General features: G+C 38.3%; 3 protein-coding genes across 3 annotated transcripts; 1 reads left to right on the top strand and 2 right to left on the bottom strand.

The window, feature by feature from the left end:
- The first annotated feature begins 403 nt into the window (after positions 1-403).
- Positions 404-2,928, top strand: LOC145477839 (homeobox protein MOX-2-like). The gene is made up of 2 exons (XM_081455682.1): positions 404-1,161; positions 2,150-2,928. The coding sequence occupies exons 1-2, from the start codon at positions 840-842 to the stop codon at positions 2,437-2,439; spliced, it is 612 nt and encodes a 203-aa protein (XP_081311808.1). The 5' UTR covers positions 404-839; the 3' UTR covers positions 2,440-2,928.
- Positions 2,929-2,950: 22 nt separating this feature from the next.
- Positions 2,951-16,574, bottom strand: LOC145477838 (cilia- and flagella-associated protein 99-like). Its single transcript, XM_081455681.1, has 27 exons — positions 16,257-16,574; positions 16,024-16,098; positions 15,702-15,771; positions 15,454-15,548; positions 15,236-15,289; positions 13,308-13,366; positions 13,074-13,162; positions 12,391-12,449; positions 12,056-12,082; positions 11,521-11,601; positions 11,254-11,360; positions 10,695-10,740; positions 9,923-10,011; positions 9,761-9,830; positions 9,076-9,120; positions 8,725-8,814; positions 8,214-8,272; positions 7,961-8,043; positions 7,773-7,825; positions 7,512-7,592; positions 7,126-7,185; positions 6,618-6,701; positions 6,361-6,440; positions 6,111-6,199; positions 4,188-4,270; positions 3,707-3,828; positions 2,951-3,150 (listed from the first exon to the last, which is right to left on the bottom strand). Exons 1-27 carry the CDS (start codon positions 16,362-16,364, stop codon positions 3,117-3,119), a joined length of 1,992 nt encoding a protein of 663 aa, XP_081311807.1. The 5' UTR covers positions 16,365-16,574; the 3' UTR covers positions 2,951-3,116.
- Positions 16,575-17,008: 434 nt separating this feature from the next.
- LOC145477837 (uncharacterized) lies at positions 17,009-25,924 on the bottom strand. Its single transcript, XM_081455680.1, has 11 exons — positions 25,323-25,924; positions 23,611-24,637; positions 23,026-23,168; positions 22,481-22,571; positions 21,379-21,464; positions 21,220-21,253; positions 20,102-20,148; positions 19,624-19,715; positions 18,779-19,084; positions 18,534-18,636; positions 17,009-17,618 (listed from the first exon to the last, which is right to left on the bottom strand). The coding sequence occupies exons 1-11, from the start codon at positions 25,502-25,504 to the stop codon at positions 17,432-17,434; spliced, it is 2,298 nt and encodes a 765-aa protein (XP_081311806.1). The 5' UTR covers positions 25,505-25,924; the 3' UTR covers positions 17,009-17,431.
- Positions 25,925-27,297: the final 1,373 nt, after the last annotated feature.

The following is a 27,297-nucleotide window of genomic DNA, read 5'->3' as shown; positions in this document are numbered from 1 at the left end:
GTTTGCAGCATTCTGAAACTGCGTTCACTAAAATACATTTTTGGCGGTATTTATAGACCTTTTCTTGTTCTCAAACGATTCAATTTTCTTCAATAGTTTTTTATTCTCGTAATTTTTCCACAATTGAAGCCCAATTTTTTTCTCGACTACATGGGTAATTGTCTTTAGATAAGCAACACTGAACGAGGTTTTAAGCACAATATAACTATTAAAACGTTAAGTGGCACTTACAGCCTCATTCAAGAAACTAATTAGGAAAAAGTCATTCGCCTGAGGCAACATATGATGTCCGTAAAAACACGTAATTGGTCATTATTAAAAAAAAAATCACGACTGTACATCATGTTATTCTCAAAATATCAGTAAATTGAAATGAGCTACTATGTGCGAAATACTGTTACCATTGTAATGGAACCAAGTTCGAATTTTGCTTGAACTTTTTGTATGGGGTGTTTCAACAGTGCTATTTTCGTTTTTTTTTTTTTCACCTGGGAGGGAATATAATTTTGGTGTGATATGGTGCTTATTCAAGTCTTTCTGATCAACATGCGGGTTCTCATGTCAATACGGGGGCAGATGTGGCTGGTATCTTAACCATTGATCTCAGTGGTGTTATAATTACAGAGCTAAATAGCTTGATCACTTGTCTTTGTCACGTCATATTCTCGATTAATAGCTCAAGGTGGATTTGCCGACATGAAATAACGATGCGTAATTACCTTTTTATTTCCCTACTTCACAGTCATTACCGGTTCAGTTTATCGTTCTGATCTTCAACTCTACAATAAATCGAGTCGTTGATCTTTCTTTGGACTCAGTAACTTCAACACACCCGAGAGATGGATCTCGAGCAAACTGGTCTTCGAGGTTATGTTTTTGTTCCATACTGCACCGAAGAGTGCTGTCAGAGCCAACTACAAGCTTTTCAGGCGGCTGTTCCTTCTTCGTACCCAACTTCTGCTTCAAATTGTAACCCTTTTTTGCCGGAGCAGATAAGTTCAAGTAGCCTAGCTACGCACTCTTCACGATTTACATCGCTCAAGACTGGTGCCTACCGCGTGCTTTTTCCCGCCATTTCAAGAGAACTACCGAAGCCGTCTGAAGTTTCCCGCCATAAAGTCGGTGTAAAAAGTTTGCTGTCTACATTTCAACCAATTCAAGGTAGTAGTTTTCGCTTTTTACTCCATATATATTGTTACCTGTAGGCTTGGCGTTGTGGCTCATCATTAGTACCTTATCTGTACTCCTTTCTCGACGGAGGGAGTTGTTTGTCATCTCCAAGGAATGTTCCCTTACTGCTCAGTCACTTGATCACATCGTCGACGAATTTTTATTTGGGGGGGGGGGGGGGAGGGGGATTAATAGCTGATTAGGCATCATCGGAATATGGGATATCTGGGGGAAGATTATAGGGATACGGGACTCAGTATTGCGGTAAACTAATTAGAGCAATACAGGATAGGAGGAGATAATCTTAGGTTTTCACTGATCGATACAAGATGTAGAAGAAAGAAAGATCGGAGACTCGAAAGATTTTAATTGTCTGGAAATTTAAAACTCGGCTCTTACAGCTTTAGGCCCCGTTTACACTACGCCGTAGAAATTTGAAAACGCAGCTTTATTTCTACGGTCAGGCCTACCGTCCACACTAGTCTGTCACGAAAACAGAGCTTTTCGAAACGTTCTTCAAACCGGAGCAATTTGAAAACGCCAGCTTTGCGTTTTCGTGTGGACGGAAAACATTTTGAACGGAGCTTTTCGAAAATGCTCTCCTATAACCGGAGGAATTTGTAAACGCCGGCTTTGCGTTTTCGTGTGGACGGAAAACATTTTGAAAACGGAGCTTCGCGAGAACGATGACATCACGATAATCACGTGATTTCTCTGCCCGAGGTTTCCTCAAACACAAATCTAAAATGACCGTAATTGCTGCGTTTTTAAATCTCTCTGGCGTAGTTGGACGGAAAACCTTTGAAACAATTTCAGAGTGAAAACGCCGTTTTCAAATTTCTCCAGCCTAGTTTGGACAGGGCCTCAGAGTGTTCAGAACGGTAAAATTTTCGATTTGCTGTCTAACTGATTTTTCGAGAGAGCACACTTTCAGTTGTTTCCACAGACGCATTACAAATATGTACTTGGTTTCTTTTAGAAAGTTTCCTGCAGACCAACGAGAGAGACTGGAAGATGGAAGTAAATTGCAGGTCGAAACGGAAGCGTACAATCTTCACGGCAGATCAGCTCGAACGACTGGAAAAGGAGTTTGACCGTCAACAGTATATTGTTGGCACACAAAGGTTCTATCTCGCGGCTGACCTGGGCCTCAATGAAACACAAGTTAAAATCTGGTTCCAGAATCGCAGAATCAAATGGAGAAGACAGAACTTGGCTCTTCGTCAAAGTCCAGTGAGAAGTAGATTCGAAAGCGAGGAAAATGACTAAACTGGAATTCTTCACATGCGGCGCTGTAGAACACGTGTACAAACTACCCTGTAAACTATCAGGGCAAACTTGGAACGGACCTGTTTTTGTGCGTATAGAAAGGGTTCCTTGAGTAATTTTAACCGCAATATGACGCAAAAACGTCATGTTGCTATTAGTCAACCCCCCAGTCACCCCAAAGTGGCCTTTTGGACAGTAACACTGTAATATAGCAATGGCATCGCAAAGCATTCGCTTTATCTGGCAGCTAGTTTCTCTTTGCTCCCAACATAATCTATCGTGAAAAGGTTTTTCACTTAGTGAGGTATGTTGCGCCTCGTGAACTTAAACATATGAAAAGCTTTCACAACTATTACCAGTACCACAAGATACACCCAACCTTTTCCCACGCCAATTTCAAGTCTACGTCGGCGCTTTTTACAGGCTCTCGTATTATACAGGAAATAATCTGCAGTATGAGGCTTCTACGATCACGCGGAGCTTGGGAAAGTGTTTGGGGGGGGGGGGGGGGGCGGCGAAGCAGACCTGCAATAAACTACTGTGTATCTGTAGGAATTTTGTATAAAGGCTTGTAGCAAGAACAACCCATTACATTTTTCAACGTTGAAGCCGTGCAATTTATTACGGGAAGCAAATATCGTTCTAGTGAATGTAAATAATTGTAATAGTAGTTGTATCTAAGATGCAATCTTTGTTGTGGTCCGCTGGTTTCTGGAAAAAGAAAACAATCATGTTATAAAATAAGCTAACATATCAGTTCTCATATATCATAAGTATAACAGATGAGTCAGTCAGTTCAACAGTAACGAAGTTCAACTCCGATTACTGTAGCAATATATGGCGAAGGGCATTGTCCGCCCTGGATAGGATGCTAGTCCATCGAAGGCAAGCCCCCCATCCCTCTTCCCCCGCCACCCGCATTCTAAACTTTCACCATTATTTATCTATTCTCTCGGGTAGAGCCTAAAGGAACTGATGCCAAGTACTCTTTTTTGTGGGAAGAAACGCAATTCAGTTCCAATGTGAACATAAAGATACAAAAAACTGTACTGTTCTTAAATAAATCCCAGCCTTGGGCATATCCCATAGTCTATTCCAAAAACTTCGCCAATCTCAGCCTCAATACGGAATCGTACATAAAAAAAAGTATTCTTACAAAATAACAAGCGTCCATAAGCCCAGGAATTGTAATCGAAATTTTAACTTCGTTTTACCATAAAGTATAACTTCCATCCCAGTTGCCTCCTTGCTTCGTTCTTTTTCTCACCTCAGAGTTGTTACAGGTCGGACGCCTGCAGAGTTTCTACTCGCTAAGCCATCTCCTCGAAGTTTAGCTGCTTTTTCTCTTGTTTGCTCAAGTTCTTTCCATCTCATTTTCTCTAGAGCAGCCTGAAAAAAATTCAACGTCATTGTTAAACTTTACAACCCGTATACTCCACTAGTCTGTCCACAGGCGCATCCTGTTTTCTCATTACCCTACCCTCTTGTATCGCGCCCAAAAGACAAAGACAAAGGAATTGTGGAAATTAATGAACCACGGACTTAATTAGAGAGTAGTTACATGCAACAATTCTCACTTTGTGAAAAGCATAAAAACAACCCTCAGATTCGAGAGCGAGGAAAATGAAAATTTCACCAGCCTGTCCGACATCTGTTATATAAAGTGTAAATGTCATCTTGTCAAACATGCCATAAATGTCAAAGAAGCTGTCAGTCGGCGCTCGATGCTACAAACTGAATTGACAAACCTTCTCTGTCTGCAGAGCCTTTTGTCTTCTAGCTGAGCTCTTTTTTGGAACAACTGCCAGCTTTTCACTTTCCTTCTTTCGTTCTATGGATAAACAAAAGAACAAAAAGCAATTAAGAAAAGGACCAAAATGGAGAAATGTTGAAAAACTAACAAGCAAAACTATGGTACGGTGAATTTAAGTATTTATTAAATTCATTTTGAAATCACTGGTTATCCTTGCAATCTGATTGGCTTTCAGCAGTGCGATTTATTCACGAATCGCACCATTTTTTGCTCTAAATCGCATCTTTTTCTCAGCCAATGAGAATAGGATAGTAAGACAAAACAACCAATCAGATTTAAAGGTTAGTTTAAAGTAAGCAATAAAATTTCAGGAAATGAAAGACAAAAAGCCATTGTGTGGCGAATTTTGCAACTTTTATCGCTAAAACTTTGTCGTTGTTGTGGTTGTTTTTCAAAACATTTGACGAATTTAATTACAGTTTCTGAATGACGATTATGAGCTCCTTCAGGCTGAAGACCTACTTTACGGGAAGTTTCCAACATTCAGTGTCCATTTTGACGAATTTTCTGGCGATTTTTCTTCAGCATCTGCTCAAGATCCGTCCAACAAAACACAAGCAAACGAGAACCACACAACAAATTCAGGGCCATCTCAAGAAGGTAGATGTTTCCAGGTTTCCGGTAGTTTCAAACGAAGCAATACAAGAGCTCAACTCTGTCGCTGTGAATAAACATACGTAGTCAAAATACGCCCCGCTCCACAAAACAGTGAATGAATGAACGTCTTCCGAAGCTGGTGCCCCGCCATCTTGAAAATATCTTGAAACAAACGACCCCGCAAGAACTTGACAAGGTCTTCAGTATTACATTCTACGCCGAGGTCACAAAAAGAAACGGAGATACTTACGAGCTGGAATCCCTTAAAATCATGCATAGTGCCATTGAACGGTATTTAAAAGAGAAAAACTATCCACTGGGCATTGTGCACTCGCGGGAATTTCACAACTCAAAAGTAATCCATCGCAGAATTACACTAGCTGCACCTTTGAATTCCTTCTCCAAAGACAACTTGAAGTCTCAGCCTCATTCACAGAAGAAAAGGAAGGTCTTCCATCATTGATTCAGGGGACGATAATTGAACTTTGATGCATGAAGTACACTGTTTTCGTTCAGACTTCAGAACTGCTTGTTTCTGTGTTATGCTCGAATGAGTTTTTGTCACATGACATCGTTTTGCATACTAAATGAGATGTCAAGCCGTTTCCGGTTCCGCTATTTTAACGCCGGCTACTGAATCTAACATTTAAGGCGATAAAATTGTGCGATTTCAAAATGGAATCAATAAAGTGGCACCTGAACTTCGGATCGTGCAATTTTGGTCTGAAATCATACTTGTGATTTCAAATCGAACTCGCGCTGCGCGCTCGTTCAATTTTGAAATCACGCGTATGATTTCAGACCAAATTGCACTCCACTCAGTTCAATTACCATTGTAAATACTGTATGATTATTGCAAAGCATTAAGTGTCACTGTGATGCAATGAACTCGGACGGGGGAGAAATGGTCATGAAGCCCAGCAAACACCAAAGCAAGATTTATGTTGGGAAGTCTACAACCGTGCAGTGTACAATCTTTTGTTTTGCGTAAATACACCCAATCTTAATCCCAGGCTCTCTCTCCCTTGCCTCCCTTGTCAAGAGAGCCTGGGCTCGAGGTTGAAATACACCTTGCACGAGTCACATAACCGAAACGTTTCTATTGGTTAGTTCCTCGGAAGAAAGTAAACCTTTCGCGTTTTTTTTTTCTTACTTCACAACCATTCCCCATCATTTACTTAATGTATGCCTTACATTTTTGGCTTTATAAATCAAGTACTACGCGAGAAAACTGACAGAAGCCTTCTCGGATTTCACTTACCCACTTTCCTAGCTTCCAGTCTTTCTTGCAGTTCCTGTAACTTTGGATCCTTAATCTCTGGTTTCTTTTGTCGCTTCTTTCCTTCAAGTCTAAATTCATCACAAAAATGTATTACTACACTGTATGTACTGGGGTATTTCACATGTCTCAACGTTAATGTCAGGGAAATAAAAATTTCCAGCTTAGTCCCCAAAGCGACGAAAGGTCCTGGCGACGTACGTCATATAATCAGATATAAAGTACCACTCACTGGATGGCTGCCTCATTTCCTTTCTCTGCTCGGTGTTTGGCGATAGTTTCTAAAGTGTCCATCAGGAACTGATCTTTCTTCTGTTAAAACAATCCAAAACAATGACATTACTTCTTACAAGTCAGAAAAAAATCCTCTGTGAACAGACTACAAATTCAAAAATAGCAGAGGGTAACTAGTGAGGCTATTGGTTGGCTCAAACATTCGCCTGTTTGACGTCCTGTTTTTATTTTTTATCGTTCTCCACTAACACTCACCACTTTGGACTTCAGTATAGTGTCTCGTTTTTCCTCCTCGTCTTCTTTCTCGGCAATTTTAAGTAAGGCCAACCTTTCTCGCAGCTAAGGAAGGAAAAGATTAGTCGGTTACTACCATGAAATAAAAGTTTCACTGTGAATTTGAATCTTTGCAATGAAATAGAGAACGGTTTACAAAAGGCATGTGTGTTAAATCGCATGTGCAGCATGGACTGACTAAGAAAATTCTTCCTTTCCTTATGGTAGAATGCAAGTCTATAGCAGGAAACCCCAGCATTTTATCTCAAAAGTTGATCTCAAAATTCGCTGGTTTCCATTTACTTCAGAGGGTGAAAGGGAAATCTCATGCTAAAAAACAAGGCAACACAGTGACTTTGGCCAGGCCTCGAAAGATGCCCGCGGAGGAAGGAATTTGGGTCATCATGAGGTCATCTCGCCACCCAGAAACAATGACACGGTCCTTTGAACAGCCTTCTTATACAATTTTTTTAAAAACCGAGCAGCTCACCTCTGCTATGGACATCTCACTGAGAAGACCAGCTCCTGACGTTTCCGTGATGTCCACGTGCTGCAAAAAGAACACAAAAACAAATGACGTCAATGTGTCACTGCGAAAAAAATGCATATTTTGCCGGGAAAGTGTGGAGTAAACTACTTTTAGCGGGAAATTGTGAGGCAGTCGAAGGGACGAGGAAGATATTAGTGGGGAAATTGAGCGGCTACTGGTAAACTAGAGGTGAATTTTGGCGGGAAAATGCGCCATATTCTGAAGGACGGATCAGTGGAACTCTGGAGGCTTCGCAGTGTGATTAGCTAACTTCAATTAATGGTTTTTGAGTAGTAACAATGTAAATAATATAAATAAATAAATAAATAATATAAATAACAATATACCTTAAAGCGAATGACTGGCACACTTTCTATGGCTCGTATCTTAGCAATCAGCGCCACTCTTTGTCTCATCTCCTCTTCAGCCTGTAAAATTAAAATAGTCAATGTATTTCTTTGATTTTAAATTTCAAATTCCTCCATCCACCCATCCCACCAGCCATGAAGTAAGGACGAATGACAAAACAAAAACAAAAATAAAGCAAACACAACAACAACAACAACAACAACAACAGAGAAAGAAAGAAAAAGGCAATCAGAACATACCTCTTCCAAGGCTTTACGCATGAGTTCTTGACTTTCCTTGCTGACTTCTTGAACTGAAATGTCGATGAATAAGACAAACCTTTTTATTTGAAAGAACTGTTTTAAACCGATGCCATGCAGAAAATAAACTCTATATCTAGACCAACAGAGTTAAATTCTTATCAAGAAACCCAACGTCCTTGTCTTACCCAGCTTTTGCTTGTATTCTTGAAGTTTCTTTCGAGCCTCTTTCGTGTTTTCATGTTCCATCATAGTTTGCTCGACAAGTTTTCTATAAAAGATCACACACAATGTCACATTAAAAGAGGATAGTCCTTCACGGCGTACGCAGTTGAGAAACCATCACTTCTGGCGCGTAACAAACATGTATAGGCAGTAAAGTTCGGAGCTTGAGCTGGCATACAGTCCCTTCATATATATAACGGGAAAAATTCCACAAACCTCATTTCTTCTCCTTCTCGAGTCCTCCTCTCAAAATGCTTTTGCATCATGTCCCTGGTCTGAGAACAGAGAAAAATGTACATCAAAAAGTGTAACAAAATTTCAAGCAAGCCGTACAGCGAAATGTCAAAAAAGCTTTTGAAACAGTATCGTTTGCTAAAAAAGCTCCAAAAAACAAATTTAGCTGAACCAAAAATTGACGCAACCAGTGTGAGGCTTGAGGCGTTTCCGCTATTTTCAAACATGGCGTGCTATAGGAGAATATTACTTCAGGAATCAATATATATGTTGAAGGGGATTTCTGAAATCCCAGTCTTGAAATCTACGATAACTATAGTCTGTTCCAGGCTCTCGGTCAGTGGGGACTATCGAAACGACCCAGGCTACGATTACATGTATTAGGAAAAAAAACCATCAAATATTAAATTCCAGGAACGTATATAGACGAATAGCGTACAATTTTATTTTGTTGGAATCAACTCTCAGATTTTCAAAATGACAGTATCCCTACCTCTTCTTTCATTTCCATGACCCGTTGCTGGTTTTCTTTGATCATCGTTTGTCTGGCAAGTATGGCCTCTTCATAGCTCAACTTTCCTTCCTATAAAAAGTGAAAAGGCACACGTTTTACACCAATGCAATGATGTTTCATTCAGCAGCATTCTACGTAAATTTGTTGTGCAACATTCGTCTGTGGTAAGTACTGTAAATACTTAAAAGTCATTACTTTGAGATGCAGTTGTTGACAATCTGTTGAACTTGTAAATTTGAGTCGGACTGAAAATTTACCGATAAGGTAAGCTTCTGTTGAAAGGACAGAACTCGAACTTCGATTAAGACACCGTATCAAAAGAAACCTTACCAATCTTCTTCTCTCTATTTCTGCCAGCTTAGCCTCCAAGTCATTCTACAAAGAAACACAAAAATATATTTAACAAAAATTAACTAGACAAGTTTAATCTTTACCCTTTGCTCACAAATACCGTAAATCCGTAAATTCAATATTAGAAGAAGACGCGGGGCGCTTATTCGGTGGCGCTTGTTTAATTTTTCCCAAATCATGGTCAGATATGAACAGTTTTTTGGTAGTGTATGTAGCTGTCAGTCCCTCAGAGGCCTCAGAAGGACCCTGTCTCTCTTGAAGAACTACGTATAATTATTACAATCCCTTTAGCCGATCTATCCTTGCTGCATAAGGTTGGTTGGGCTTTAGGCAATGAATCAGCAGATCTTCACTACCATCCGTTACCACGGTCAATGTGCAGTTGCTTGAATGAGTCGATAATCACTTGTTTGTGATTGAACGCGACCAAAACTCAGCACTCTTATATAAACCAGGGAGAGAGGAGGCACTTAGTTTAAATTTTGCGCCGATAGGAGGGGCGCTTATTCCAAGGGGGCGCTTATTTGAGGGGAGGCGATAATTCGAAGATTTACAGTAATTTCCTCTCACAGACTTAAACGAATTTGCTATTGGTGCGTAAATATGTAATCATATTTCTCGTACTTGCAAAGTGGCTATACAAATAGGAATACAAATCTATTACCTTTCTGACGCTTTCTTGCCATTTTAAGAATTCTGATGCATCTCGCCCTCCCTTCTCATATTCTGACAGTCTGTAAAATTAGAAGAAGCAATCAGTGGATGCTAGAGGAATGTTTCAGGGTAATTGCACAGTCTCAAATTATTGACATGCAAATTTTCGTACTTTTTCAGTTCTTCTTCCTCTTTTTTCTGAAATAATACTCCTTCCCTCATGATTGTTGCCGCATTCAACTTGATGGGAATGTTCCCACTCTAAAATAAAAAAAATAAAATAAAAATAAAAATAAAAAGAGAAACACAAATCACAAACACTGCTTGGTTGTATCAGCAAAACTGGACGGGCATGAATAAACATGTTTAAAGCAAATTCGCGCATGTGCAAATAGCATTAGCCATTCACAGCATGCAAAGATGTCCCATGTTCGACCAATCCTGATTATTTATTAATTAGCGCTTGGCCTGTCACTGGCAACAAGGTTTTGTTTGGACTATTGCAAATTAGTTACACATACATGTATGTAAGCCCTTCTCTTTTTGTCACAATTTATGTTACTGAGGCTTCAGTTACTTGCTGTTGGAGGCTTCCACTTTACAGATTTTTTTTTCTTCAATATACATGATTTTTCCTCAGGAATTTGTTCAGAGCGTGACAACGTTTCTCTCTCTGATTGGGATAACTCGCAAACCGTAATTTCTATTTCTCGGGTGGTAGTCTTATTAATGATAATCGTGACAACTTTGATCTTGTCTGAAATATACCCACAGAGCGTCTAATGTTTGTTTTTAAAGCTTTACGACGTAACACAGTACAGTCAGACCATCACGCAAATTCCCTGATTTTGCTTCAATTTGCCTGTGTTGTCTTCTGAATCCCCATTGGGAATGGAATGCCACAAAAACAGGACCCAGTTATTACATGTACATGTATATCTCACCGTAGTTGAAGGCATTTCTTGAGCCCTAACTTTATTGAACTGTAATCTACATGTGGAAAAACAAACAAACAAAAAAAAAAAATAATAATAATAATGAAGATAATAATTATTACTATTATTATTATTATTATTATTATTATTATAGTCAAGTACCTGCAGTACATTGTATTGTGCAGTCTGTACATGTTGCCTCTGATCAATAAAATTGCACCTTAATAATTATTACATGTATTACATCCATTTATTCATTATTAGATATGTGTAATTAAAGAGAATGAAGATGAATTGACTGTTCCAGCTTTAATAGTTAACAACATTTCAGGTGTTCAGCCTCCCTCAGGTTAAAATCATACTCTTCACAATAGAAATCTACGAAATGAAGCCACCATAATAAACAATAAATAAACAAAAAAATCAATTATCTAGACTAGAGTAAGGTCACATAAGAGAACTACAAATGGCAGAACTCTGCATCTGTTAAACATCATAAGATATCAGTAGAATCACCATATTTTAAGCTACACATTCACTTATTTCATAAGGCTTTAAAGCCACTCACTTGGAATTTTCCTCGTCAATAATTCTTCTCATTCTTCTCTTGGCTTTGTCTGACTTCTCTGCGCTGGCACAGGCTGGTTGCCTAGCTGAAGATCTAATAAGTTCCTCCTGTTAACAAAACAAAGGAAATTATAGCAAAATTGCAGGTAAATGTAGTCAATTCCTCTGCATAAAAAGTCCACAAGAGGGTTAATCATTCAATTCTCCCTAACATGTATGCAGAGTGTGTATGAAGAACGTAAGGAGGGTTTGCATGCTGAACACTCACCTCAGCTCTTTTTCGATTTTCTTCCCGTATCTTAGCAATGACATCTTCTTCAACTGGTGTACGATATGTGCTTTGAGGAACCTTCAATAAATACATGAAGAAAAAAAATTCTTACATATAACTTCAATAAACTGTACACTTGTTTAGTAACTGCAATATACACTGTCTGTCTGTCATGAAAACAGTTATTGTAGTTAAGAACGTGGTTGATACAATACAGCATAATTATAATAAAATATTGATGCTTGTCTTAAGATGTAGTCACTTGTGATGTTGATTAATGAGATCACATTGTTTCAACAGTGCTGCTTACTGCTAGTTTTCATCAGGTGATATGATCCAGTAATTACACAGCAACATTTATTATATCGCAAAGGTTGACAATGATTGGTAATTTTGTCCCTTCACTATTTCATTATCTGGTGAGAAGTTGTTGAACCCTCAGCAGTTCACTGCTGTAACTTTGTCATCGTGTTGTCAACGTCCACAGCAAAACACTGCTCAGGGAACACTTGTACTCTTACGAGATTCTTACCTGTCTCAACTTTTTCAATTTTGGGATCTGAAAACAAAACAAAAGTTGGCTTAGACGACCAGGCTATGTGCACAAACATCTCTGTTACATTATCATGTCATTGTCTGCGGGTGATTATTATACATTGGTTTTTTTAGCCAGAATAATGGGTACATACTGCTTTCTTCACCACTATAACTTAATTTTCTAACAACCCCCTCCATATCCAAGACAACTATAGTACGAAAATAAATACATGTTATCACCTGCCACCCCTCAAAAAGATACCAAAATGAAGTTCATAGGAGCTTTTAAATTAACAGTTGTCTAGAACTTATGGTAAAACCTCAACTCACCTTCTCTGGCATAGGAACACTTCTCGGTCTGGGTTTTGTCAAGTTAAAAGGTTTTGGTTCTAAAACAAATAAATACTTACTTGTAAGTTAAACAAACACTAAAAGTAACTAACAACAACAATAATAACCATTGGTTTAACTCAAGTGATTCAAAAAAGTGATCAGATGATGACAAAATCTCTTGGTGCAGATGACCACCGCACAGCTACATGTATTGCACATTCCTCAAAAGTACCAATTTCGAGGCAGATCTTATCCATGCGATAGATTTTGCATCTGTCAAACTCTTCTCTGTAACATACAATCTTGGATTGTACCATGCTAGAAAGTGCGAAGCTCATCAAACTTGCAAATGGACTGTGACGCAACTTCTCTGACGGCAGAGATTCTTTCATCACATGATCATGATTTCAATTCATCATCATGTGATCACTTTTTTCGAATCACGTGAATGAAACCAATGGTGCTTGCAATGGCATGAAAAAAAGGCCATTTCAACAAATGTCTGGGATCTATAGTAACCAGGGTTTAAATTGGAGAGTTTTTGGGAGTAGACACACCTGAGAAAGTGTAAGGCTGAATGGGTGGGGGATTCAAACCCAAAAAATCATGTCTGCAGGAGTAGTACTTAAGGATATTTTATGGGACCACAACACACAATCATGACATTTACTGAACATTACCTGTGGCAGGTTTTGGTTTGCGTGGCTTCTGTTTGTTTGCTAGTTTATCTCCTAAATCCTTAACAAGCTCATTCAACTCTGGTAACCACCTGGACAGTCAAAACAATTAGAAACAAATAACTTAACAAATCACGTTGTCTGTCTGCTGTTCCTAATAACAGCCTACATTATCCATCAACTGTCCACAATGTGTACATACAAAACAATTATAGTCAGTAAATTATTAATACTTGCCTCAGCAGGGGAGATATCAAGTTTGTTTGGACATAGCTGTGCTCATAATGTTTACACCACTAACAATTACAAAAAAGAAAAAAAATATTATATACTTGTTTGAACTGATGCAACTTAAAGGAGCTAAGTCTTAAAATGTACATTTGTGTCTTGTGTGGTTCCAGAAAATATCCATACCCACCCCACGGAGGTTTTTTTCTAGTTTGACCCCCTACCCCAAGGATTTTCCATTCCAAGGGGCTTCACAGTACTCCCCCTACCCCCTGGAATTGCCATGATTTTTCTACTTGGGCCCCCCCTACCCCTCAGAAATTTCGTATCCATAAAAAACAAGACTTAACTCATTAATTGTAATAAAATTTAGCCGCAGCTGTTTATAGTTACATTGTAGGGAAAGACATACTTTTTCACCGTAGACTGCAGATGCGGCACGTTCTTCATGTCATGTTAAAATGTTTGAACCTGTGTTTAAACTAATAAACAACTGACTTAGAAGCGCTTCACTCCCAAATGGCGTAGCAGCTGACTTTTTCTTCATTAAAGGAAGTTTTCATAAAAGAATCTCTTAACGTAAATAAAGCTCTTTCAAATAAGCGAGTCAAAGTTTTAATTTATGCATGGTCAAAACAACATATCGAATTACTTTACACACGCAGTAAAGTCGTCACGCAACATTTTTTTCAAAACAGCTGTTTCCCGAATGTCGCTTTATTTTTTTGTTTCACCAAAGGAATACATCAATTAAGTCATACGCTTCGTCTCTGTAGTTTGTTAATGATAGTAAATTCATTTTATGCCTTAGTTTTTTGAACTGTCATACATTTCATACGAGAAACACGCATTGATCAGTCAGTCTATAAAAGACTGAATGAAATCTTGGCTACCGCTCCAATTACAACGCTCCTTGCCGTCCACGTTCACATATAAATTATAGTTCAAGACAAATGGCTTTGAATTGACTTTGTTCACTTAAAGCAAACTATTAACTACATGGATAACAATGAAAAATATGTGATAACTTCGTTACGGCAAGTCTGAAAGGGGGAATAATTTTGTATGAGTATCAAACGAAATAAACAAAGTGCAAATCGCATTTTAATTGATGGCATGATTAATGCTGGAAAAAGCATCTGAGCTGCGTTTAAGCTAAATACAGCACAATCTTCAAAGTATAAAATATCATCAACTTAATTGTTCATGTATGGCTGCACCTCTTCGTCGGCATTTTGTTCAACTTGACATCCAACAAACACAATACTCAGGATTTCTGTCTGTCATACGATGTCGGCAGAAACATGAAAAATATATGACAAAGAATCTAACATTTATTTCTCAATGGATGGAACATTTCTGTTGGTTTGGTTACCTGAATTGGGAAAGTACGGTAGTGTTCATTCAATCGCATTTCAAACTCACTGGAAAGAAAACTCCTTTGGTAGCCTCCCTCCCCTTCGGAAATTTACCTCTTTCAGACCCCCCTACCCCTCACAATTTCCATAACCCTCTGTGGGGGGGGGGGGGGGGGTATGGTTATTTTCTGGAACCACACATTGAATATTTTTCCTGATGTACAGTACAAAGGTTATCTACAAATCAACATACTAAAGAGGTAATATTATTATATACATGTAAAAGACCAAGTTCATTGTAAATTGCACCAGAAATAATACAATTTGTTTATGATAAAGAGCAATGAAGTTGACAAATTCATGCTTATTTTCTCATGATGTACCATCCATGAATACGCTGTACATAGCCCCTTTACATTAATCTGACTTATCTCTCTTGTGAAAGATGAGTTGAGCACGTCAAAAGAGACATTTTACACAAGTTAAGCAACAAAAACACATGTAGTCATGGGCGTTTTTAACAATGAAGTACATGTACATTAAAATATAATTATACATGTAGCTGTTGTGTGTGCTAACCTCATGTTTCATCCATGTTGTGATGTTCTCTTCATTGAACAAGAATGACAGAAACTGGAAAGAGGAAAGAAATAAATTTCTGATGTGATTTGTAACAGATCTTAACAGTAAAATGGCCATAGCAAACAGTGGGGTGAGGGGTTAGTTACACTTGATATCTTGAACAAGTGTAGACTGTGTTTAAAAAAAAAATCACTACAAATATTTCTCACCCTTACCTTGAACATTTTATTTGCTTCATGGCTCACAACAAATTTTCTGAAATGTGCAATCCCAAGTTCATCAAGTCTGTACAGTGCTAAATACACCAATACTGAAATTTAAGAGAGATGTACAATGTTAAAAATTACATCTACTCAATTCACTCTTGTTTATTTTCTGCTGAATAAACTTATATAGGTGTAGTTTACATGCTAATCAAATAAAGGGAGCAAGAGCAAGTGACTACAAATACACATAAACTCACCAGTATAAACATTTCTGTCGACACGAAGGGAGGTCTTGCCCACTTCGGCATAATATGCATCGACAACAACCTAATGAAACCACAAGAGGATAACTTAATTGAAATTTAAACCCTGTATTAGCAAACTTTTATCGTATTGATAATTTACGACTGCTCTAACATACATTCTTTCTCTACAGCGTTGAGCCCTTAGAGCAATTCATCGACTTATGCCAACCACCTGGAAGCTTGTGAAGTACAATGTAACGAGTACAATTCTTGTATCTAGCTACGGCTGCAGTGGAAGTTATACGTTTTCATAGTTTTCATGAGTCTCACAAACCTTCAGAATATTGGTATACTGCACACATCCCGAGAAAACTTCTGTTATAAATGATTCATCGCTTTCAGCAAGATCCTGAACAGATCAGAATTAAATCAGAGATCAAATTAGCCGGCAATAATCAAACAAGAAAAAGAAAAGAAAACTCGGCCTTGACGCAAAATGTTTACGCCTTAACATTAAAAAGTAAGTTCCCAGACTGATTTCCGTATTATTGAAGAACGATTCCTTACCAATTTAGTTGCTAAACAAGAATTTAGGTGTTCTAAAACGCCATGAATTCTTGGATTGAAAGAATCCAACACCTCCACACAACAACTCAACAAACGTTTGTGGTCCATGATATTTTCAGCTCGCTAAATTGTCGACGGTTTTGACGAAGATTAACGCCTCAAATGCTCCGTTTCTTCTTCTCCTTTACACAAGGTTGCAATGATCCACCCTGATATGTAATTTCTACACGGGTAAAGCAAAAAACCTCACAGATTCACAGGAAGATATGTATCAACAACGGACGCCATATTGTTTGTCAAAGTGTACTAAGCAACAGACTAGTGCCAGTTTCTCTCTTAGTCCTGTCAGCGGCATGCAGCATTGAGAGTAACACACTTGGTGTAACGGAAGTGTAGCGTACCTCTCGCCAGGGATGGCTTACTCATGGTATGTTAGTATGTTTTGTTCCAATCATTTACTATCGGGTTTCTTGGACTCCCGTTATCTTTTCCTTTGTTAGCTTTTTCTCGGTTCGTTTAGCTTGAGGTTTCGAGATAGCGGAATTCAACTGTATTTTACATGTAATATGAAGCGTCAGTAAAGCGCGCGAGGTTTAAACAGTTTTGAGTTTACCATAGCCGGGCCATTGTCATTTCAAAACTCACATTGGAACTGTTGAAACCCTCCTTTTTACTTTTAGTAAAAAATACATCATCCGTATTTCTCTAAAACAACTACACTGAGATCGAAAGAAAAATCGACTCTGGACTAGTTTCTTCAAAATAAAAACTAATTTTAATAAAAGTTCACTACTATGTACACTTTACAGCAGCTGTTTTGTGGAAGTCCACGTCTGTATAATGAAATATATCATTGATTAGCACTAAAATCTAAAAATGTTTCTTGGCTATTCAAAGCGCAAAAATCCTCTACGAAACTTTTATGTGGTTGATTTCTTTAACCGGCAGAACTAACTGATTTCCACCAAAACACCTTTGATTTTACCCCGCTAGTATATCTTACAAGGTCAATAAATTTAAACTTTACATATTGTGTCCCGATCTCACATTGCCTTGTAACTTTCTGATCCGCGAAGGCTCGCATTGTTTCCACCCACCACTACCTCAAGTTTCACAGAAACCGTATTGCTACACTGCATTTGAAAAAATCACTACAGTACTCAAAGTCATTTTTCTCAGTCGAAACAGTCTTGGACAATTTCCGTAGCAGAGGAACACTTCTTTGCTTGTCTTAAGAATCGTTTCAGCTTGGTCTCTATTTCTTTGTCTTTTTTAGGATATTTCTTCTTCTTTAACAGTTTGTCGGCGAGATAGTGGAGCCACAGCGCGTTTGTGTAAGGCTCGAATGGTTCCCAGTCATTCCTGTCAAATGAAAAAAAGATGTTTAATTGCCGAGAAACACTGGAGAAATTCTTCTCGATGACTATTGGGTAACTGCATTTAAAATCTGCACCCCTCCCCGTCCCCACCCCCGGTCAAAGGTCGGGTGTTTATTCCCTACCCCGAAAGAAATCCGTTACAAAACAAACATAACTAAGGAAATCCCTCACAAATACATTAAAACGGCGTACATGTAAAACGTAAATGGTATAATAGTGTTCCGTTTTCCAGAGGGAAGCTATTTTTGTTGCCGATAACAAAATGAAAGGAGATTTAACAAATTGACGTCAGTTTTTTATGCTCCTGTCCTCTTATTGATGATAAATTGCGTCATAACATTGTCAAAGTGGCTGTGGAACTACGAGCCGCAGGCGAGTGGTTCCGCAGTAAACTTTGACAACGTTATGACGAAATTTATCATCAATAAGAGGACAAACACATAAAAAAACTGATGTCAATTTGTTTTTTTCACAATAACAAGACCCCACACTGGTCAAATGCTGGGAATAAATGAGGGGAAAAGACGCGTAAACTTGCCGTAAACAAAGATAAGTGAATTTAATTCAAAATGACGCGAACATTGTCAATAGCTTTTCTCGCTCTTTGATTGGCTACTTAAAAAGTCCATAAAATCTCATTGGCTAAAAAGTTGACAGTTTGACAGCTGAAAGTTGAACTTGAAAGCTTGCACAAACTTAAAGTTTATCTGTCTGTACTCTTATTGATGATAAAAATGAGCCAATCAGCGCACGAGAAATTAGATAGTTATTGTAAAATATTATATTGTCCGCGAGACAGAGCACCTTGGGCCTCTCCTCCCAAACGCAAGTCATTATGAAGTCTGCGTGACTTCCAAACGCTGACGTTATGCTTGTCACACTATAGCTTGGTACTTACTGGTTGGCCTTTTTCATCAGGCGATACACATCAAACTGGTAATCTCCTTTGCCAGTAAACAAAGACTCATCCTCTGCCAAGTTACAAAACACCGTCACACCATCTACACGTAAAACGTAAAATAACCGCATAAAATCAGGACAAAGCTTTCTGATTGGTTCTCGTGTACAGCTGATATTCCATGCGCCTCCAACCTTAGCTGAGTAACGAATACTAATTTTTTGTGTCTAAGTTTAATTTACTACCTTTCTTTAGCCGCGAGAGAGTGAAGTCAATTAAGCTCACTCGAACGCCATGACTCTCTACCATCTTCTTCTCTCCAAGTAAAGCACTCTCTACAAACTCGTCCCCAGTCCTACAGATCAGGACATTACCCCAGTGGAGATCACGGTGCTCAAATTCAAGTGCTTTCTCGGCCACCGCCAGTCCGAGTGCCGTCTGGCGCAATACGCTCCAGGCCTCCGACAGGGCATCAAATTCAAAGCTCTCTAGGTCTCTGCCTCCATTCGAGAACTCAAAAACGATAAAGAACTGGTCACTTGGGAAGATATCTGAGAGGGAATGCCATTACATAAGTCATGTACCAGCCATACCAACAACACAATGGAGAATTCAGCGTTGCTCATAATTTAGCTTTGGAACTCAAACATGCACTCCTTCTAATTTATAATTGTTAATCTGGGAGCCAAATTTCTTGCAATAGATGTTGGGATAGCCCTCACGCCAGAATACTGCACAACTATAAGGCCCCAGTTAGGTAGGGGAAACAGTTCAGGTAGGGGAAAAAGGCGTCGTTTTAGGCAAATTCTCTTGGAGGTACAAGTACATGCGCAAAAAAAAAAAAAAAAAAAAAAAAATGCGTTTTCCTTAATTGTCCAATACACAGGCAAGCAGCTACAACAATCAATGCTTGTACAGATTATCACCCCAAAGAAATGACACGTTTCTCAGTAACACTTTTGGCGAAAGTACTGTATTGTCCGACTGTATCATCTCTGCAACATCACATCTCTCGATGTGGCTGCAATACACTTGTGAAAGAGCTCAGCCAAAGTGTAGTTAATGATAGTGCTTATGATATGATCTTTACCTGGTCTATCGTTTTCTGACGTGTGCTGCTCGTTCCATCGGTCCCATTCTGATATAAGGTGACTGGGGTATTGGTCGCGACAACACGTTACACTAAACAAATGCATTTGTGATTACATTGATGACTGGAATTAATGCAACACCGATACAAGAAGGGTAAATCAACTTTAACCAGATAGGACGCGTCTTGGAACCTCAGAAATCAACATTATTTTATTTCAGTGAAAGTAAGACTTCAAATTACTTGGAAGTCAAAACAAGAACGGAGAAATTAATAACAACTAACTACATGTCGCTAAAGACAACTAAACACGATTACAAATAATTATGTCCGACATAATTATTTGCAATCGGGTTTAGTCGTCTTTAGCGACATGTAGCTAGTTTTGTGCACGTCATTATGGTCAGGTTCTCTTGCGACGGGTTCATGTTATTTTAACAAAATATTTGATAAATTCTACATAATCTTTGTGTCAAACCTGTGGACAGTGATGAAGCTTGTAGACATGTTCTCCATTGGTTTGTCCTTTTCAAATGAAAAAGTGTAAAGTGAGTGAACAAATTAATTGATTTGCAGAGGATTGAATGAGAGAGAACAAAAGGAGTGTGAGCTGGGTAAAAGAACTGGTAAAGAGAAAATAGTTGGTCTGTGGACACTCACTCTACTCACTATAAGAAGTCGGGACACATGTACATATGTGTAGATGAAAGACAAACTAACTGACTGATAGACTAACTACAGCTGTAACAGGTTTTCTTTTTTGCTAACAGGTTGATTGTCTCTTTGACAACTTCACAGACTGATTAATCAGCTGAATGACTCTGTCTCAGTCTAACTGTCAAACTGAGCATCCATCTGTCCTAGTAGCAGACTGTCTGATGAATTCACTTAAACACATGTACAGTACTGTCTCATTGGTTCACTCAGCTGCACTGAATTATGCCTAGTGCTACATGAAGCTACAACTGACTCTCGGCTTCTGTCCAACTAATACTACCCTGTTTACTGACTGAGTGATGTCCACTGAAAAACTGTCTGACACTGACTGCGAAGCATGATAAGATGATGATGATGATGATGATGATAATAAGCAGGTGAATACTAATGTTAAAAGCTGACGTTTCGGCGTCTATTCTCAAGGCAAAGTGAATAAGAAGATTTGATTTACATGTATATACAGTCTCTACAAATTACCGGTAGCATAATAACAAAAGATCACAAGTTCTTCAAGTGAATACCTTTGCACGAATCGAGTCTGATTCAAATAGGACTCAATTCGTGCAAAGGTATTCACTTGAAGAACTTGTGATCCTTTGTTATTATGCTAATTCGTAGAGACTGTATATAAATCAAATCTTCGCATTATTTATTCACTTTGCCTTGAGAATGGTGTCATGTTGATGCCGAAACATTCACCTGCTTATGTTTTAAGAAATCATTAATAATGATAATGATAACTTATGATAATGATAATGATAATGATAAATATAATGTCTATGCAGGGCAATGAGTTGTCCTTTATCTAAAAGTAAGATGGGCATACATGTACATGTAACAAAATGAACACCAGTCATCTACATATTAACTTCTACTTACATGTTTGTGGGCATCTCCAAGTAAACTCAGCTCCCTAGTAACATATTATTGAACATGAGAAAATTCGTATATGTGTAGCATTTCCATTTGTGTTTTTGTTCAAACTGAATGGTACTTCAACTTACATGAAATAAAATAAAATATTGCAGGAAACCTTACTTGGAAATAACAATCTCTGGCAAGATTTCCTCAAATGACTTCTGTGGTTCATCATTTACCAGAAAATCACCTTCAACTGGGATAATCTGTGTGTGAAGAGACATTAATTTAAATTAAAATAATAATACATGGTATCATTAATAAATTATGCAGTATTAGTAGCAATACAGATGGTTTGGTTCATACCGTAACTAATGGAAATACAATTGAATTTCCACTAATGGCCGCCTTCCTAAAATGGACACCTCTCTACAATGGCCAATTTTTTTTTCCCATCCCAGCAGACGGTTCAGTTACATAATTTCACTCTTGATGTGAAGTATATATGAAATAATTCATATTTGAACTGTGGTTGTAGATGAAAGTGAAGAATGATCATCGCAGAAAATTTTCCAATTGCTTCAATTGGAAAGAAGAAGCCTTAAAAAAATCAGGACTTCAACTTCCCGTTGAAGCCCTGATTTTTTTTTCAGGCTTCTTCTTTCCAATTGCTTCAATTGGAAAATTTACTGCGATGATTATTCTTCACTTTCATTTCACTCTTGTTTTGACCTCTCTACGACGGCCACTTCTTCACAACAGCAATGGCCACTAAAGCCATGTAAGCGTGTCTCAAACTACCAAAATTACACCTCCGCAACAGTCAGTGAACCAACAGCTGATGAATGGTGTTTATTGTAAAAGGTCCCCAAACTTGATCCACACTGTGCCTCGTTGGTCTCTGTTTCTGGTTTCTGTATTGATGTATTTTGATTCTGTTGTTTATTTTTATGCCACAGTCAGCATTTTTTAAATATAAAAATGTTGTACCCCCACAAAAAAAAAAAACAACAAAAACAAACAGATTCCATATTACATGTACATTTCTACCTCCCCATAATGGCCACCTCTCTATAACGGTCACTTTCATCTGTCCCCTAAGGTGGCCATTGTGGAGAGGTTGACTGTAAAGGCCAATGACTCAGTCAGTGAATGCCTTTTCCATTTGGCAAGAGAATTTTAAAAATTTGTTATCTAGACTTATGGGGTCATGCAGTGCGTGCATAGAGCAAATGCATGCAGCCAAAAAAATATTTTTATCAACAAATACACAGTCATGTACCTTCAGTGCAATGGATTGTCCATTTTCATACTGTGCTCGGAAAACCTCGCCATAAACCCCTTCTCCAATTTTTGCACAGCTCTTTAGCAAACTGTAAGACAATAATGGCCAGGAATGAGCCTAATTTAATACTAACGTTGAAACAAATACAATAGTTATTATGATCTTTTCAAAAGTTGCAAATGGGCTATTTTACATGTACCATTCTGTGAAATTTAACAGTCAGCTTCTGCGTGAAAGCGAGATTTGAGTTGGCCTCGTGATGGAACTAAAATCTGTTCCTGTAACAGATTAGAAAGTAGTTAGCCTGACTGATCCCAGGTCCTAACCCCACAACTGGTTTCTGAACCAACCAGAAGTGAAATTTCACGTTTCCAGATGGCTAAAATGTGGTGGAAAAAAAAAACAAAACAAAAACAATATCTAATTTATTTTTTCGATTTCCATATCACGATCGTTGATTCCATCAAGCAAATAAAAAATATCTGTCATATACCCCTTAACTTCCATAAGCCCAGCAAGCATTTACTGCACTTGTCACAAACCTTGAGTCAAGGAATTCTGTAAATTTAACAGGCCCTTCTTGATCACATTCCAGCAAGACCTTATCAAATGCACTCAATTCTATTGCTTCCTCCACTTCAATGTTGCAGTTTGTTTGGTTCTTCTTGCCAGGAGTTAAGGCTTCCTTTAAAACATAAAATTTCGCAATGATGGTGATGATGTGATACGTTAAATTCAGTGTGTCAGTGTAGTTGCAGATCCACCCTTTCTCCTTTTTCGAGGTTTTGAACTCTCTCCAAATCTCTCTTGCAGTGCATTAATGCAAGATTAAAAGCTTTGAGATCAAATTTTGCTGGGAAAATAGATTTCAAACCAGTGATAACATGTCAAGCTATTTTTTGCATATGACTTTCATGATTGTATCAAACACACACATCAAAAGAGCTTGGCTAATGACAAGGCATCTTGACGTCCCACTTGGTCAACAACCCACACAGATTTATTAAATAAATTTAACTGACTCATAATTTGACATCAGGAGACAGAAAAGATATGATCAAATAAATATTAATGATGATCTAATCATTTATATTTACTTAGGTATGAACATGTGCAATGTGACTCACCACAAATGAGAGTTGAGATTTCCCTCTGCTTGAAACATAAGATCCGTCTCCAGACAAGCTGGCCATGAGATACTTACTCCTATTTTTTAAGGGTGTTATCCTTAACTTCTCGAGAGAAACCACACATTCCTTCAACTCCACAGATGATTTCTGAATGCTACATGTACTTGCACCTGATGATTTTAGTACCTCTGAATTTCTATGTTCGCCACATAGAGACTGAATGCTGTTGTGGCTATTGATTGGTTTTTCAGCAGTAGAAGACAAGGTTAATTTCTTCCACTGAATTGGTGTGATTCGGAGTGGTTCCAAGACAACTTTACCTTCCATTAAAAAGGAATCTTGAGAATCTGATTTGCATGTACTTGCGATTGCTGGACAGTTGTCAAGATCAAACACAGGAGTTGAGGTTACATAGGATGAGTGACACCTGTCATTTACTGAAGCTACCTTGTCACTTTTCATGTCAGATGTTGAGTTAAAGGTGCATTTTCTGATTTCTAAGCCATCTCCTTTGCTGTCTTGTGAATGTGACGTACGATTACTAAGCCCAGCACTATCATTAAAACTGAGACATTGATTTGGGGAACCACTGGTTGAATTGTGTGGGTCCAAAACTTTGCTGGATCTATATCCACGAGATAAATTGTCTCCACTGTCCTCGACATATATAACTTCATGAACATGAGAGTTCCTTTCGTCGTTCCTTTCTAAAGTGTCATTAACCAATATAACTTCTTGTTCCTTAGTTCTCACATTTTTGCTATTGTCTAATCTAGAATGTCTCGTGGCTTTCTGTGTTGACACCGGTGTACAATTACTAAACAGAGTCTGCCTTTTCCTTTTGAGTTTTCTTTCTGAGGGTTCATGCTCATTGACGTCATCAACTGACACCCTTGAAATATGGTCATTTTCCTTATCAGAATCATCAAACAAGGAAATTTTTCCTTGATTCTTGAGTGATGCTCCAGATTTGTGGTTATTGGTACAAACTTGTGATGTTGGTACCTTTTTCAAAGGTTTACTCCTAAGCAGGAAATAAAAAGAGAGTAAAAGATTAATTATGTTCAGATCGAATGGACATTATTACTTCTACTCTGCTGAGACTGACCAGTGCAATTTTAGATGTTAAGATGACTCTCCCTCGTGACTTTGATGATGTGTATACATTCAACAGAATTTATATTTAATGTACTGTAAGTGATCTGTCCTGTATAGGGTTCAAACCTTTTTACAGGCCATCCTTATCCTTATAATATTGTGTCTCATTATTATTGTTTTTTTGTTATCTTCTGTATTTCTTTTACATATATTACTCATTTGATTAAAATTTGTAATACACAATTAAAAAATAACGAAACAAGACATCGCATCAGGAAAAGTATACACTAAGCTAAGAGCATCATCACATGAAAATCTCTTTCTCTTATTCTTTCTTTTCTCTTTCTCCTACAAACGAAATTAGCCACGAAAATCGATACAGTATTATTGCAACCTCTTATGATACATTATGAATCCCCCGATGTAAGATTGTATGCACAAACTTTTCTCAACCGACCATAACACCAGTCTCGTAAGCCAAATTACCCGGAATTACCACATTCGACCGGTATGTTTTCAAGCTCTTCGGATGAAAAAGTTCAGCTTCCGAAGTAGCACAGCAAATCAAAATCGCAAACAAGAAAATAAGAACTAACGGATATATTTCTTACCATTGGGACGACTTCGGCTTGAAAATATTTGTAGCAGAACCGGCTTCGATTTTGGAGGGAAAATGACTTGGCTTCCCAAACGGCGAACGAAAATCTTCATCAGGAGAAAGCCAAATTTGCGCCTTGACTGTCCGATATTTATGCCTTCCATAGGTCTTCACTACTGTAGCTTTCTTTGGCATTTCAATTCTTGACCCAAGACAAAACTGATGTACTGTTCAAGGCTTAGAAAGCTTTCACTTTACGACAAACAAATATTGAACACCGAACGATTTTCGAATTTTCCGCTCATTTGCATACCCAATCACTCGCCCTAGTCCTTCTCTTTCTCTTTTGCGACTTGCAATGGTTTCTGGGCTTCTCTAATGGCGATCACCGCGCAGTGTAAGAACACACGAAAGTGAAAACTGAGGTAGCTGAGGAGTTGGCATTCGCCGATTCATCCCCATAAAAGCTTTCTCCAGCGACAACAAGCGTTATTCCCCACATCCGGTCCATATACATTCTCTATCTCGATTTTTGCCGGGTTTAAATTGAGAATGCCGAGAAATGTTTATTATTATTATTATTATTATATATTTTTTTATTTTATCTTATTTTATCAGTTTACCTGTCTGTGGGTCATGGGCTCATGACCAGCCCGTTTCTCTTTATACAACCCGGAGCTCCGATTCAACTCGTCAACAAAAAGGTCATAAATTACGAGGGGGATCATGGTAAAGACAAACAAAACAGGAGTTCTTCGTCATGTACAGAGCACTCTAGCTCTAGACTCGATTTGCACCGCTCTCTCGCGTCCGGGAGGAGCGTGGGCTCGTTTCCCGAACAGCGGCTGGAAATCGAGCCTAAGAGCACTAGTACTCCGGCCCTTTTTAAAAACAGCACTAGACTGTAGCCTGTTGAGGGGAGGGGGCGGCTGTACACAGATTACTAGACTGGTGCCAGGACTTCTTTGTTCGAAAAGTCATGTGACAACCAGACCAGCAGATCTCCAGTGAAGTGAAAATGTTACCTTTATTAATCACAGTCGTTTCCCTTGTTCCAAACTTTGAAGGTAAGTCCGCGAAAGTTTCTCTCAATTAGAAATCCACAATACAACTTTCCAGAACTGGCTTGGACACGCTTCGTCGACCTGCTATAAATACATTTGGCCCTATAAAAAGAAATGCTGCTTGTAAACACGATATTGTTTTCTGCCGTATTAGAGGGTAAATTACTGTATACTTGTTCACCTTGGACAGAATTTCTTGTTTTATACCCTGACCAAGGGAGTACATTCCAATCAGGCTGGATTACTCGCCGGAAATTTAAAAGAACAAAATTTCTGAATGGTGCAAGAATGCATTTTAGGGGAGCGGTGCGCGTGTTTATTTTCAGCCGCAGGAGGTCCCATCGTAAACTATGATTTGATGAGTGATAAGGGATGAACCATTATTTTCGATGGAGGATTGGACAATATTTTCTGAGCCGTAGATTTTTAATTTTTTCAGCACCAAGTCACGTAAGAATTTTGTTTCTTTGGTTCTATATGTTTCTTCTGCGAGGCTCGCTTTGCCGATGTTTTTTGTATTTTTCACAGGAATTTTTATTTAGTAATTGCGTAGCTTTTTAAATAAACAGTAATGATTTAAAAACGTGACGTTTCGGAGACATGCCACCATTGTCAAATGTAAATTATTCAGTACAAGATTGGTATTTTTAAAGGGGGAAGGGAGGTGGCTGGCACCTTGGGGTAGCAGAATCAATGGGGCATGTCCCCCGAATGTTGGAATTTGAGAATTAGAACCTAATTGAAAACTGTTAAAAAAATTACAGTGAGGTATCTGAAAGAGTGTTTGCTTTTATTTGCCATAATATTCACAATTTTTCAATCATTTTTTGTTTCTCCAAAAAGGGGGTTTGTTAGCCACCAAATCCACTCCCTCTAAGTTTGTCTCTGTTGCTTTGTACTACTCCTACGCCAGGATCTGGAATA

The sequence above is a fragment of the Orbicella franksi genome, chromosome 2 (genome assembly GCF_964199315.1).
Source record: "Orbicella franksi chromosome 2, jaOrbFran1.1, whole genome shotgun sequence".
NCBI classification, from domain to species: domain Eukaryota; kingdom Metazoa; phylum Cnidaria; class Anthozoa; order Scleractinia; family Merulinidae; genus Orbicella; species Orbicella franksi.
This window is presented reverse-complemented; position numbering and strand designations above follow the sequence as displayed.